Below are 12,360 nucleotides of genomic sequence, written 5' to 3' on the forward strand. Positions count from 1 at the left end.
CCAGAAGGCCCTCGGCGCTGGACCTCAGCGTCCGGGCAGAATGATGGGGGTGGAGACGCTTCTTCAGGTATACTGGACCGAGGCCGTTTAGGGCTTTAAAGGTCAGCACCAACACTTTGAATTGTGCTCGGAAACGTACTGGGAGCCAATGTAGGTCTTTCAAGACCGGTGTTATATGGTCTCGGCGGCCGCCCCCAGTCACCAGTCTAGCTGCTGCATTCTGGATTAGTTGTAGTTTCCGAGTCACCTTCAAAGGTAGCCCCACGTAGAGCGCATTGCAGTAGTCCAAGCGGGAGATAACCAGAGCATGCACCACTCTGGCGAGACAGTCCGCAGGCAGATAGGGTCTCAGCCTACGTACCAGATGGAGCTGGTAAACAGCTGCCCTGGACACAGATTTGACCTGTGCCTCCATGGACAGCTGTGAGTCCAAAATGACTCCCAGGCTGCGCACCTGGTCCTTCAGGGGCACAGTTACCCCATTCAGGACCAGGGAATCCTCCACACCTGCCCGCCTCCTGTCCCCCAAAAACAGTACTTCTGTCTTGTCAGGATTCAACCTTAATCTGTTAGCCGCCATCCATCCTCCAACCGCCTCCAGACACTCACACAGGACCTTCACCGCCCTCACTGGTTCTGATTTAAAAGAGAGGTAGAGCTGGGTATCATCCGCATACTGATGAACACCCAGCCCAAACCTCCTTATGATCTCTCCCAGCGGCTGCATGTAAATGTTGAAAAGCATGGGGGAGAGGACAGAACCCTGAGGCACCCCACAAGTGAGAGCCCAGGGGTCTGAACACTCATCCCCCACCACCACTTTCTGAACACGGCCCAGGAGGAAGGAGCGGAACCACTGTATGACAGTGCCTCCAGCTCCCAGCCCCTCAAGACGGTCCAGAAGGATGTTATGGTCGATGGTATCAAACGCCGCTGAGAGATCCAGCAGAACTAGGAAACAGCTCTCACCTTTGTCCCTAGCCCGCCGGAGATCATCAACCAGTGCGGCCAAGGCAGTTTCAGTCCCATGATGAGGCCTGAATCCCGACTGGAAGGGATCCAAATGTTCCGCTTCTTCCAGGCGTGCCTGGAGTTGTTCGGCAACCGCTCGCTCAATCACCTTGCCCAAGAATGGAAGATTTGAGACTGGGCGATAGTTGGCCATCGTGGCCGCATCTAAAGATGGTTTTTTAAGAAGCGGTTTAATAACCGCCTCTTTCAGCGGGTCTGGGAAGGCTCCCTCACGGAGGGAAGCATTCACCACCCCACGAAGCCCATCGCCCAGTCCTTCCCGGCTAGCTTTTATAAGCCAGGATGGGCAAGGATCCAGGAGACAGGTGGTTGGTTTCACTTGTCCAAGCAGCCTGTCCACATCCTCGGAGGTAACAGATTGGAATTGATCCCACTCAACTTGACTAGACAGAACTCTAGCACTCTCCCGCCCCGGCCCTGCTCCCACGGTGGAGTCTACTTCTTCCCGAATCTGAGCGATTTTATCTGCAAAAAACTTTGCAAAATCATTGCAGGAGAACATGTGGCCCGTACCGGGCCCCGATGTTGCAGGTTGTTCCACTAAATTGTGAACCACCTGAAAAAGTCTCCTGCTGCTGTTTTCTGCAGATGCAATAGAGGCGGTGAAGAAATTCTTCTTCGCCGTCGCTATCGCCACTTGGTAGGCTCGACGTTGAGCTCTAACCTGTGTCCGGTCAGATTCGGAATGAGTTATCCGCCACCGGCGCTCTAGCCGTCTCAACGATTGTTTCATTGTTTCATTGCCCTCAGATCTGTGGAAAACCACGGGGCTGTCCGGGCTCCATGCAATCGGAGAGGGCGCTTCGGAGCTGTGATGGGATGTTGAACTGCTTGTGCGTAAAGTTCCTAGTCCCTCAGTGTTTGGCTAAGTCCACAAACCACTGTCTGTAATGGAGCGCCATAAGCATGGCTCCGTCAGTCGCTGGCAGAATCCGACAGTGGGCGTTTACGGAATTTCTTCCAGCATAACAGCTCCTTAATGGAAACACGTCTTCTGGACTCTCTACGTGACAATTTCCGGCGAGGAGTGGGTGTCCCTATAGGAGGTCCTGAAACCTCCTCGCTGTTCTCGCTGGAATTGTCTCTGAGCCATTCTTCTGACTCGCTTTCCCTTGGAGCTCTTTCTCGCCCCCTGCTGGTTCCCTCCTCCGCTGATAAGTCTCTCTCAACCTCTGGGAGCCCCTCCACCACCTGTTCTTCCGATGACAGTTCCCTGACATCCACCTCCCCCCCAGGGCCCCCTCCACCCCCTCCCCTCCCTTCCTCTGCTGGAGGCGAGGGAGCAAAACCCCTGAAAGAACTTCCCTCATCTTCCGAAGTCTCGAACATTTTCCTCCACCAGTTGCTGTTTCGGGTTTCTAAGTACTCATCCTCCTCGGAATCTATTCCTTCTTCCCACTCTGACCCCGTGAATCCTTCAAATTCCTCCTCCTCTTCGGTGGTGCCAAAGTACTTCCTCCGGAACCTCGCTACTGACTGAGGTTTCCTGGGGAACCTTTGATGGAACGCTTCGATCACGACCTTGTCATTGACTTCCTCTGCCGTCACCCAGGTGTTTTCTGACTCCGGTTCCCCTTCCCACGCTACCAAATACTCCACCTGATTACCCTTCCACCTGGAGTCGAGGATTTCCGCCACATGGTTGCTGCTTTCCCTCTCTTCTAAGACTGGTCCCTGTGGGGAAACCCCTTCTTTCCCCCCCCCTATACGGTGACAGTAATTACCTGTGGAATACTGGGTGCAGTGTCATGTGGTTCGGTAACCGGAGTCTGAAAGCTACTGGGTTAACCTGTTGAATGACCTCAAATGGTCCCAATCTTTTGGGTCTCAATTTCTTGCAACCCCCCTTGAACGGCAGTCCTTGGGTGGACAGCCACACCTGATCCCCCACCCTTATAGTTTCACCTTCCCTTCTGTCCTTGTCTGCCTGCTTCTTATATTGTTCTTTGGCCCTTTCTAAGTTGAGTTGGAGTTGACGATGGATCGCTTCCATTTCTTCTACAAACAGTTCTGCGGCTGGGACGCTCCATCTCTCCCCTCCTCCCCCTGGAAATGCCCTGGGGTGGCACCCATAATTAGCCAAAAAGGGGCTCATCCCGGTGGACACATTCTCCGCATTATTGTAGGCAAATTCCGCCAGCGCCAACTTTTCCACCCAATCGTTCTGTCTGTCATTGACATAACACCTCAGGTATTGTTGGAGGATACCGTTTGCTCTTTCCGCCTGCCCGTTGGTTTCTGGGTGCCGGGCAGTCGAAAAATTGACCTCCACGTGCAGTAAGCTCATGAGCTTCCTCCAGAACCTGGACGTGAATTGTTTGCCCCGGTCTGAGACCACCCTCAAGGGGGCGCCATGCAGTCTAAAAATATGTTCTACAAACAATTTAGCTGTCTCTTCCGCCGTGACTGCATGTGAGCAAGCTACAAAGTGGCCCATCTTAGTTAACAGGTCTGCTACTACCAGTATGGCGGTTTTCCCCTTGGATTTCGGCAGATCAGTCATAAAATCTATCGATACCGCCTCCCATGGCCTCTCTGGTGTGGGCAACGGTTCTAACAACCCCGCCGGCGCCCGCCTTTCTCCCTTGGCTCGCTGGCATTGGTCACACCCTCTTACATACTCCCTTACATCTTCCCTCACCCTGGGCCACCAAAATTCCCTGGTAACCAACCACATGGTTTTGTGTTGCCCAAAATGCCCTGCGGTAGGGCTGTCGTGCATCTGTTTGAGTACTCTCCCTCTCAATTCCCCTTCGGGTATATATAGTGCCCCTTTGTAATACAAAGCCCCGTTTCTTTCTTCAAAACCTCCGGAGTTTTCTCCCTCCCTCCTTAGACCTTGGAGCTTATTCTGGGCGTATTCATCATTCTGCGTCTCCTCTACCAGTTCCCTTTGCCCCACCAACGCCGCCCCACACACCCAGTGGTCCTCTGGTATGATATGTCTCTCTTCGGGTGCTCCCTCCCCCTCCAAATACTCTGGTTTGCGTGAGAGAGCGTCCGCCCTGACGTTTTCTGGGCCTGGCACATAGCAAATTTCAAAATAAAATTTGGAGAACTCCTGTGCCCATCTCACTTGCCGTTGGTTGAGCACTCGTGCCGTTCTCCAGTACTCTAAATTCTTGTGGTCCGTGCATACTTGCACCTTGTGTTGTGCACCAATTAGTAAGTGTCTCCATTTCCGGAACGCTTCGTGAATGGCGAGTAGTTCTCGGTCATATACCGTGTAGTTCTTCTCGGATTTGTTTAACTTCCGCGAGAAGAAGGCACACGGTCTCCACTCCGACTTATCCTTCCCCGGCTGAAGAAGCACCGCCCCCACCGCCCGGTCTGATGCGTCCGTTTCCACTCTCATGGGTTTTTGTAAATCCACGTGCAGGAGCTGCTTTTCCGAAGCGAAGGCCTTTTTCAATTCTTCGAATGCTTGCTCCGCTTCTGCCGTCCAAACAAATTTCTTCTTGCTGCTGAGACAGTCCGTGATGGGAGCCGTTAAATGGGCAAAGTTCTTGATGAACTTCCGATAAAAGTTCCCAAACCCTAAGAATCTTTGCACATCTTTTTTCGTTCTCGGTGTCTTCCATTCCAGTACCGCCTGGACCTTGCCTGGATCCATGGCTAATCCCTTGTCTGACAAGCGGTACCCCAGGAATTCCACCTCCTTGGTGTGAAACTGACACTTCTCCAATTTCACCCACAGCTGGTTAGCTTGCAGTTGGCTCAACACTTCCCTGACGTCCTTTACATGCTGCTCCTCATTCTCTGAATATACTAACACGTCATCTAGGAACGCCACACAATTCTTGTAGAGCAGAGGTCCCAGGACGTGGTTCATGAACGATTGAAAACATGCTGAGCCTGCTTGTAATCCAAAGGGCATAACGCGATATTCGAAAGCCCCTAGAGGGGTGAACATCGTTGTCTTCCATTCATCCCCCTTCCTTATCCGTATCAGGTTGTATGCTCCCCTCAGGTCCAGTTTAGTAAAAATCTTTCCCTTCCTCACCCTGGTCAAAATGTCATCAATTCTGGGCATAGGGAAAGCCACTGGTTCCGACACGGCATTTAGGGCCCGGTAGTCCACGACCAATCTCGGTTTATCCGTGTTTTTTTTGTCCACAAAAAACACTGGGCTGCCCCCCACCGCTCTGGACTCTCTGATGAAACCTCTCTTCAGGTTTTTGTCAATAAACTCCCTCAACTCCTGCATTTCCCTGTCTGACATGGCATACAGCTTGCCCACAGGGAGCTGGGCTCCAGGGACTAGATTGATCTGGCAGTCAAAGGGTCTATGCGGTGGTAGTTTGTCTGCTTCCCTTTCGCTGAAGACATTGCTCAGGTCAGCGTATTGTTTGGGCACCTTTCTTTTGTCCGTTACTTCTGTTCCTGCTAGAAAGGCCCTTGCCCCTTCTGGAGCCTTGCCCTCTTTGCAATGTTCTAGGCAATGCGCTGACCCAAAGGAGACCACTCTCTGATGCCAACCCACTAGCGGATCATGCAACGCTAGCCAGCTCATCCCCAAAATAATGGGAGCCCCTCCCAAGGTGGCCACATTGAACGCTATTCTTTCGGTGTGCCTGGCTACCCTCATTACCATTGGGACGGTCTGTAAGCTGACTTCTCCTCCCAACAGCTCTCTCCCATCGATCGTGGTTACCTGCAAGGGGTTACTTAAAGGGATGGTCTGTATCTGGTGTTCAGCTGCAAACTCCTTACTCATAAAATTACAGGAGCTGCCTGAGTCCAATAGCGCCCTTATCTTTAAGGGATGTCCATTTGGCAGCTCTAGCAACACCTCTATCACTAGGGCTGGTCTCGGAGGTTCCGGCGTGGGCACTTTTACTGCTCCTTGGCCTGACTGCTGTGCCCTGATGGAGGCAGTCAGGCGTTGGCTTTTACTTGGTCCTGCCCTTCCTCCTCCTTTCCCCCAACAGCTCCTGCCATCCCTTGCCATTCCTTTCTTTGTGGACAGACTCTGGCAAAATGACCTGGCTGCTGGCAGAGATAACATTACTTGGGGCTCTTCCCCTCCTTCTTCCGCCCTTCACTGGGATTTGAAACTGCCCGCGCGCGCGCTGTTCCAACTTCCATCGGCTCTGCGGGCGGGAAAGTTGGCTCCGGAATCTCTGGAATGCGGAAATCCCTCCAACGCTCCCCTTTCCCTTCCCGCTTCTCCAAGGCTCTAGCCTCCTGGCGTGCTCCAATGGTCAGCGAGATTTGGTCAGCTGGTCCATAGACTCTGCCCTGGGCGCCCGGGAAAGTTCGTCTTTCACAGCCGAAGAAAGTCCCTCTTCGAAAAGCATTTGAATGGGTTCTGCTGACAGATCCCACCCCAATTTGTGTATCAACATAGTAAACTCAGTCCAGTACTCACGGACAGATCGGCTCCCCTGTTTACAAGCCATCAACTGTCTGCGCACCACTCCCTGTTCAATGTCGCTGGAAAACATCAGGTCCATGGCGCGAAAAAACTTCCGTGCGTCTTTCAAGACTTCATTATGCCCTGCCATCAGGGGTCTAACCCAGTCTCTCGCCCCCCCTTCGAGATGGCTAACCACAAACGCCACTCGCGATTCCTCGTCGGGAAAGTCATCAAACTGCAGATTAAGGGCATACTGCATCTCTGTCCTAAAGGCTTGATAGTTCCTGGGATCCCCCCCAAACTTCTGCACCAATCCTGGCATCTTTCTTGCTTGTGGGGGGGCCTTTGCCTTTTCTGCATCCTGAGCCCTCCTCTCATCGAGCCTCACCGTTTGCAGCGCTAGCTGGACCTCCAACACCCGGTACCTTTCTTCCAGGCTTGGACCGGCTCCAGCTCCTCCTGCATCTCCGGTTCCGGCTGGGTTGCTCATGATGCCTTCTCTGCACAAGCTGCTTTCAGGGACTGTCGGATTGCTGTGATGGGATGTTGAGCTGCTTGTGCGTAAAGTTCCTAGTCCCTCAGTGTTTGGCTAAGTCCACAAACCACTGTCTGTAACGGAGCGCCATAAGCATGGCTCCGTCAGTCGCTGGCAGAATCCGACAGTGGGCGTTTACGGAATTTCTTCCAGCATAACAGCTCCTTAACGGAAACACGTCTTCTGGACTCTCTACGTAACAATTTCCGGCGAGGAGTGGGTGTCCCTATAGGAGGTCCTGAAACCTCCTCGCTGTTCTCGCTGGAATTGTCTCTGAGCCATTCTTCTGACTCGCTTTCCCTTGGAGCTCTTTCTCGTCCCCTGCTGGTTCCCTCCTCCGCTGATAAGTCTCTCTCAACCTCTGGGAGCCCCTCCACCACCTGTTCTTCCGATGACAGTTCCCTGACAGGAGCCAAACAGTCAATAGCCCTGGTTAACTCCACATTCCAGCGGGCCACCAGGGAATCAGCTGAAAGGCCATCAACATGGGATAAAGCATCCCCTACCACTCTCTGGAAACCATTTGGATCCATTAAGTGGCGGGGGCGGACCATCCGAATTGGTCCCACCTCCCTGCAGAGGGGATGGGTCGCAGAGAAGTCCAGTTGCACTCTAGGAATGTTGTCATTGACTGCTCCTGTGTTTACATCCCACAGGCAGCACACCCAAACTGCCCCAGTGTGGGCAGCACACCTGTGTGTGCTTTGGAACTGCTAGATCAGCAGTTCCCAAGCTGTTTGGGGCCACTGCCTCCCCCACCCCGTTGCATAAACCCATCCCCAGTGCCGCCTACCCTACCCTGTAAAAAGCATTGTTCAGAATACCAGTTTGCTTTTTTTATAATAATATTTATTAACATTTCAAGAAATTACAAACATAAGAAAGAAAATACAAAAACAAAAAATTACAAAAAACTGAAAAATTAAAAATTAAAAACAAATCAATTTTTCCATAACTTATCTTTCATTTACTTGTTTCCTTGACTTCCTCACACCTCCCTTTTTTGTATTCTAGTTCAATTAGTTAATTCAGCAAATCCTTTCCATCTTTGTTTTTATCTTAATCATTTATCTTAATATGTTGTGACTTTACATTCTCACCTGTTAACAACCATATTTACATACTCCTTTATAACATTACTGCTAAAACCACATAACTTCATTCCAGCATCCTTCTAACATTCCTTAATTTTGCAATGTTTCTGTAGGTAGTCTTTAAACTTCTTCCAACCTTCTTCTACCGATTCTTCTCCCTGGTCTCAGATCCGAGACCAGAATAGCAGTTTGCACGACCCACTAAGGAAGATAAGAACACAATGGAATTCAAAACTGTAACCACTGATTGCACATTTATTCAAAATTGATTTACAACTAAGTAGTGTATTTAATTTGGCAAAATGGATTAACTTGTTCCAGTGACAACCAGCTTTTCAAGATGATAGTCCTTTACACCTGCAGTGCCTCCTCTGTTTTATGAAATTAGTTAGCCCATCTAGCACTTAATAGAATTTATAGAATTTAGCACTGAATAAAATGTATGTGCTTTTGTAACCCCTGCATTTACCCTCTGTAATGGAACCTGTGTATCAATGCTCTAATGACTTTTGTGCTATCTGGACTTCTCAGCCCTGACCCACCCTGTATATCTGAGTGCTGCTTGCATAGTGTAGCAACAGAATGTTTATGTGATAGGCTGTTCTTGCCTTCAGTTATCCCAGGGGGGAAGGTATGTTAAGGACTTTTTGAATGTCTGTTTATCAAGAAGACAGACAGTAAGTGTGTGAAATGAACGGTCTAAGGCATCGAGAGACCGGGGCAGCCAAGGTAATGGGCGAAAGAGGATAACGAAGAGAAGCAAGACAGCTTTAGCTCCCTGACCTTTCACGTATGATTATATGAGCTAAAACCAGTATGTTTCTGAAAACCCTATGCAAGCTGTGTTAAAATGTGCCTCGGACACAGTTCTCCTGACTGGTGGTCCTCTGAACTCCTGGTTTGGAGATGCTGCCGCTTATCTCTTAATAAACTGGGCCGCTAAGCTTGTCCATCTCTCTTGGCTGCATTTCTCTTTAAGGTGTTATTCCCTCACCTGGGCATGAACCATTAAGAGGTGGTTTAGAAGTAAGTTCTTAGCCCACTGCTGCCCCCTTGCCTCTTAGCCCCCCCCCAGGTAATCCCACTGCCCCCTCGCCCAAGGGGAGGTAGCACCTGCCTTGGGAACTGCTGTGTCGGTGAAGTTGGCAAAGTGCTTCTGGTGTCACCTGTTGCAAGGATTTTTGGGGGGGCTGCTGCTCTTGGTGCTTCACTGGAAACATGTCCTCGCACCCGCATCAGCCTCTTTCTTTTTCTCCGCAGGGAAAAGACACTGAAGAGACATTTTGGCTCACAGGCCGCGCGGGCTTCAACAAACCTATCCCCCCCCCCTGACCTACAGCCAGGGTGAGTTCAGAGGACAAGGAACAGAACATCCGGCTTTGGGACAGAATAGGGTGGGCTCTGGGCTCTTGGGGGACACGGCCCCCTTCTCCACACGAACCCCCTGTTTCTCCTCTCTGCTTCCAGGGCCAGCAACCACGGGATAAGCATGCACGAGATCCCAGAAGACCGAAGGAAGAAGCTAGAGAAAGCACGCGGAGGGAATGCGTAGCCAGAGAGCAGCCATGTTAACATGAGCCCACTTGTGATGGAGGTGAGGCTGCGACAGAAGGGGGAGTGAAGCGTGTGCCCTTGGACTTGCATGCCCAGCCTCTGCCTCCAAGAGACTTGGAGCTCCTCTCCCATCCTTGCAAAATGTGATGTTCCCTGACTCCTCCTGTTACTTCAGGGGTGTGGAGAAAGGATAATAATAATAATAATAATAATAATAATAATAATAATAATAATAATAATAATAATTTATTATTTATACCCCGCCCATCTGGCTGGGTTTCCCCAGCCACTCTGGGTGGCTTCCAACAGAACACTAAAATACAAGAACCTATTAAACATTAAAAGCTTCCCTAAACAGGGCTGCCTTCAGATGTCTTCTAAAAGTTTGCTAGTTGTTGTTCTCTTTGACATCTGGTGGGAGGGCGTGCCACAGGGTGGGTGCCACCACCGAGAAGGCCCTCTGCCTGGTTCCCTGTAACTTGGCTTCTCGCAGCCAGAAGGCCCTCGGCGCTGGACCTCAGTGTCTGGGCAGAACAATGGGGGTATTCAGGCATACTGGGCCTTTGAGGCCGTTTAGGGCTTTCAAGGTCAGCACCAACACTTTGAATTGTGCTCAGAAACGTACTGGGAGCCAGTGTAGGTCTTTCAAGACCGGTGTTATATGGTCTCGGATTCTTGTGTCTTCTCTCTTCCCTTCTAATGCCCGGAAGGTGGTGGGCTGACTTTCGTTGGAGGTTTTTAAACAGAGGTTGGACAGCCTTCTGTCAGGGATTCTTTAGCTGTGATTCCTGCATTGCTCGGCCTTGGGCTAGATGGCCCTGGGATCGCAGTCCTATGATCCTGTGATTCCATATGCTGCAGCACAGGATAGTGTAACGTAGGACTTCCTACAGCCTGCTTATTTCTCTCTCTGGCCATAGAGATATGGCCTAGAGCACCCCATAGTGGAGTGGATTGCTCCGGGGCATTTCACACTTTCGATCAACTGGATACCATATTTTTCGCTCTATAAGACACACCCGACCATAAGACGCACCTAGTTTTAGAGGAGAACAAGAAAAAAAAATTCTCTCCCTCTCTACGCAGCGCCTCTCCAGCAAAGCGAAGTCAGAACAGCAAGAGGGATCGCTGTGCAGTGAAAGCAGCGATCCCTCTTGCTGTTCTGGCTTCTGGGATAGCTGCGCAGCCTGCATTCGCTCCATAAGATGCACACACATTTCCCCTTACTTTTTAGGAGGGAAAAATGCATCTTATAGAGCGAAAAATACGGTAGCTTGGTTGGTTAGAGTGTGTTGCTGACAATGCCCAGGTTGTGGGTTCGATCCCCGTAAGGGACAGCTACATATTCCTGCACCGCAAGGGATTAGACTAGATGCTCCTCTATGCTTCTGTGGTCTTAGCTAACTTTGTTTCTCCTGTTTATGCAGCTCAAACAGCAACAGAGACTGTGGCCTGCACCTGCCGCCGCTTTCTAACCAACTCTGATGAGGCCTTTCACGCAGCCTGCGAGGCAGGTAGTCAGGAGCGACCTTTGGAAGGGGGATGAATCCGCAGTTGGTGCTCGAGGGACTCGCAGCCTCCTTCGCCCGCGGCCATCTTGGACTCACCCTTTCTTCACTCTTCTCTCTTCCTCTGCCACTCTTGCTGGATCTGGTGCACAACGGACTTTTGGCCAACCTAGGATTCACTCTCCAACCAAAAAGGAAAACGAAAAGTGGCCAGCGTGCGGCAGGACTTCCGACCAAATCCGAGAACGGCTGTGGATTCTTCTCTCTCGTCTCCGTTGCCACAGACTATAATGGAAGGATGGATGTGGAGGGAGGCCTGTTTTTGGAGCGGCTTTCTTCGGAGTGGATTAGGGTCGACAGGGGGGACGGGGGACGGGACTCTGTCATGGTTTCTTGTGGCCAATGCAGAATGATTCCATAGAGGACAGTCCTGGTGATCTGGTTAAATGGAGCCATGTTTGGGGCTAGAGGGAGCAGGCTTTCTTCCTGCCCCACCTTAAGGACTTGTGTCTGTAGATGCGGCAGTGACCCAGCAGGTAGCAGAGTGGCCTTGGCGCAGCCTAGATTCACTGCCCCTTCTCTTTTCGGAGAACAGGGGCAGGTTCCATGTGGAGATTAAACTGGGAGGGAGGAGGTTGAGGAGCCTTATCAGACAGGATGTGCCTGGAGATTCATCATGGCCCCATGTTTAAGCAAGCGAACCATCCTTTGGGAATTCAGCTCATATAGCTAACCCGGTGTTGTTCTGCATCCACTTTGCTTCTTTTCTCTAGTGCTGGATTTATGCACAGTGGTACCTCAGGTTACATACGCTTCAGGTACTTCCGGGTTTTGTCGCTCGCGCATGCGCAGAGGCTCAAAATGACGTCAAGCGCATGCACGGAAGCGGCAAAACGCAACCCGCGCGTGCGCAGATGCGCCGTCGCTTGTTACATTCGCTTCGGGATGTGAACGGGGCTCCAGAACAGATCCCGTTTGCATCCCGGGGTACCACTGTACACGATACTCCTGGTGGCCAGGGTGAGAACTTCAATACACAACACCCCTCCCCACCAAGATAAGGCATTAGTTACAATCTTAGTGGTTCCATTACAGACCTGTTGGCTCTGTCAGCCATCTTCACTGTGGGCAGGAGGCAGAGAAAGGGTGGGGCTTGGAGGATCCAAGGGATGTGAAGGAAAAGAAGATAGGACGACACGGGTGCTTAGTGTTGCCAAGCGAAACTCATATTGGCTGGGAAGTGGCCTGGCCTTGAGTTAGTTGGAGGGGAGGATGATT

The 12,360-nt window shown here is 51.1% G+C and overlaps 2 protein-coding genes across 4 annotated transcripts in view; both read left to right on the forward strand.

Moving 5' to 3' along the window:
* LOC310748495 (retinal guanylyl cyclase 1-like) overlaps positions 1-9,352 on the forward strand; it is a gene marked incomplete at its 3' end in the record, with an annotated part of 20,942 nt that extends 11,590 nt beyond the window's left edge. The window contains exon 4 of the mRNA XM_083584326.1: positions 9,281-9,352. Within this exon, the coding sequence (XP_083440452.1) occupies positions 9,281-9,352 (72 nt within the window). The remainder of the gene's footprint in view (positions 1-9,280) is intronic.
* The window catches only part of LOC310747003 (retinal guanylyl cyclase 1-like), a 67,846-nt gene extending 56,035 nt beyond the window's left edge, over positions 1-11,811 (forward strand). For all 3 annotated transcript variants that reach the window (XR_014540827.1, XM_083581296.1, XM_083581295.1), the window contains exons 3-4: positions 9,488-9,614; positions 11,002-11,811. Coding sequence is in view for 2 of the 3 variants with exons in the window: in XM_083581296.1 (XP_083437422.1) it covers positions 9,488-9,572 (85 nt within the window). In the remaining variant the exon portion in view is untranslated. The remainder of the gene's footprint in view (positions 1-9,487; positions 9,615-11,001) is intronic.
* The last annotated feature ends 549 nt before the right edge of the window (positions 11,812-12,360 follow it).

This window comes from Podarcis filfolensis (genome assembly GCF_964270895.1).
Source record: "Podarcis filfolensis genome assembly, chromosome: 13".
NCBI classification, from domain to species: domain Eukaryota; kingdom Metazoa; phylum Chordata; class Lepidosauria; order Squamata; family Lacertidae; genus Podarcis; species Podarcis filfolensis.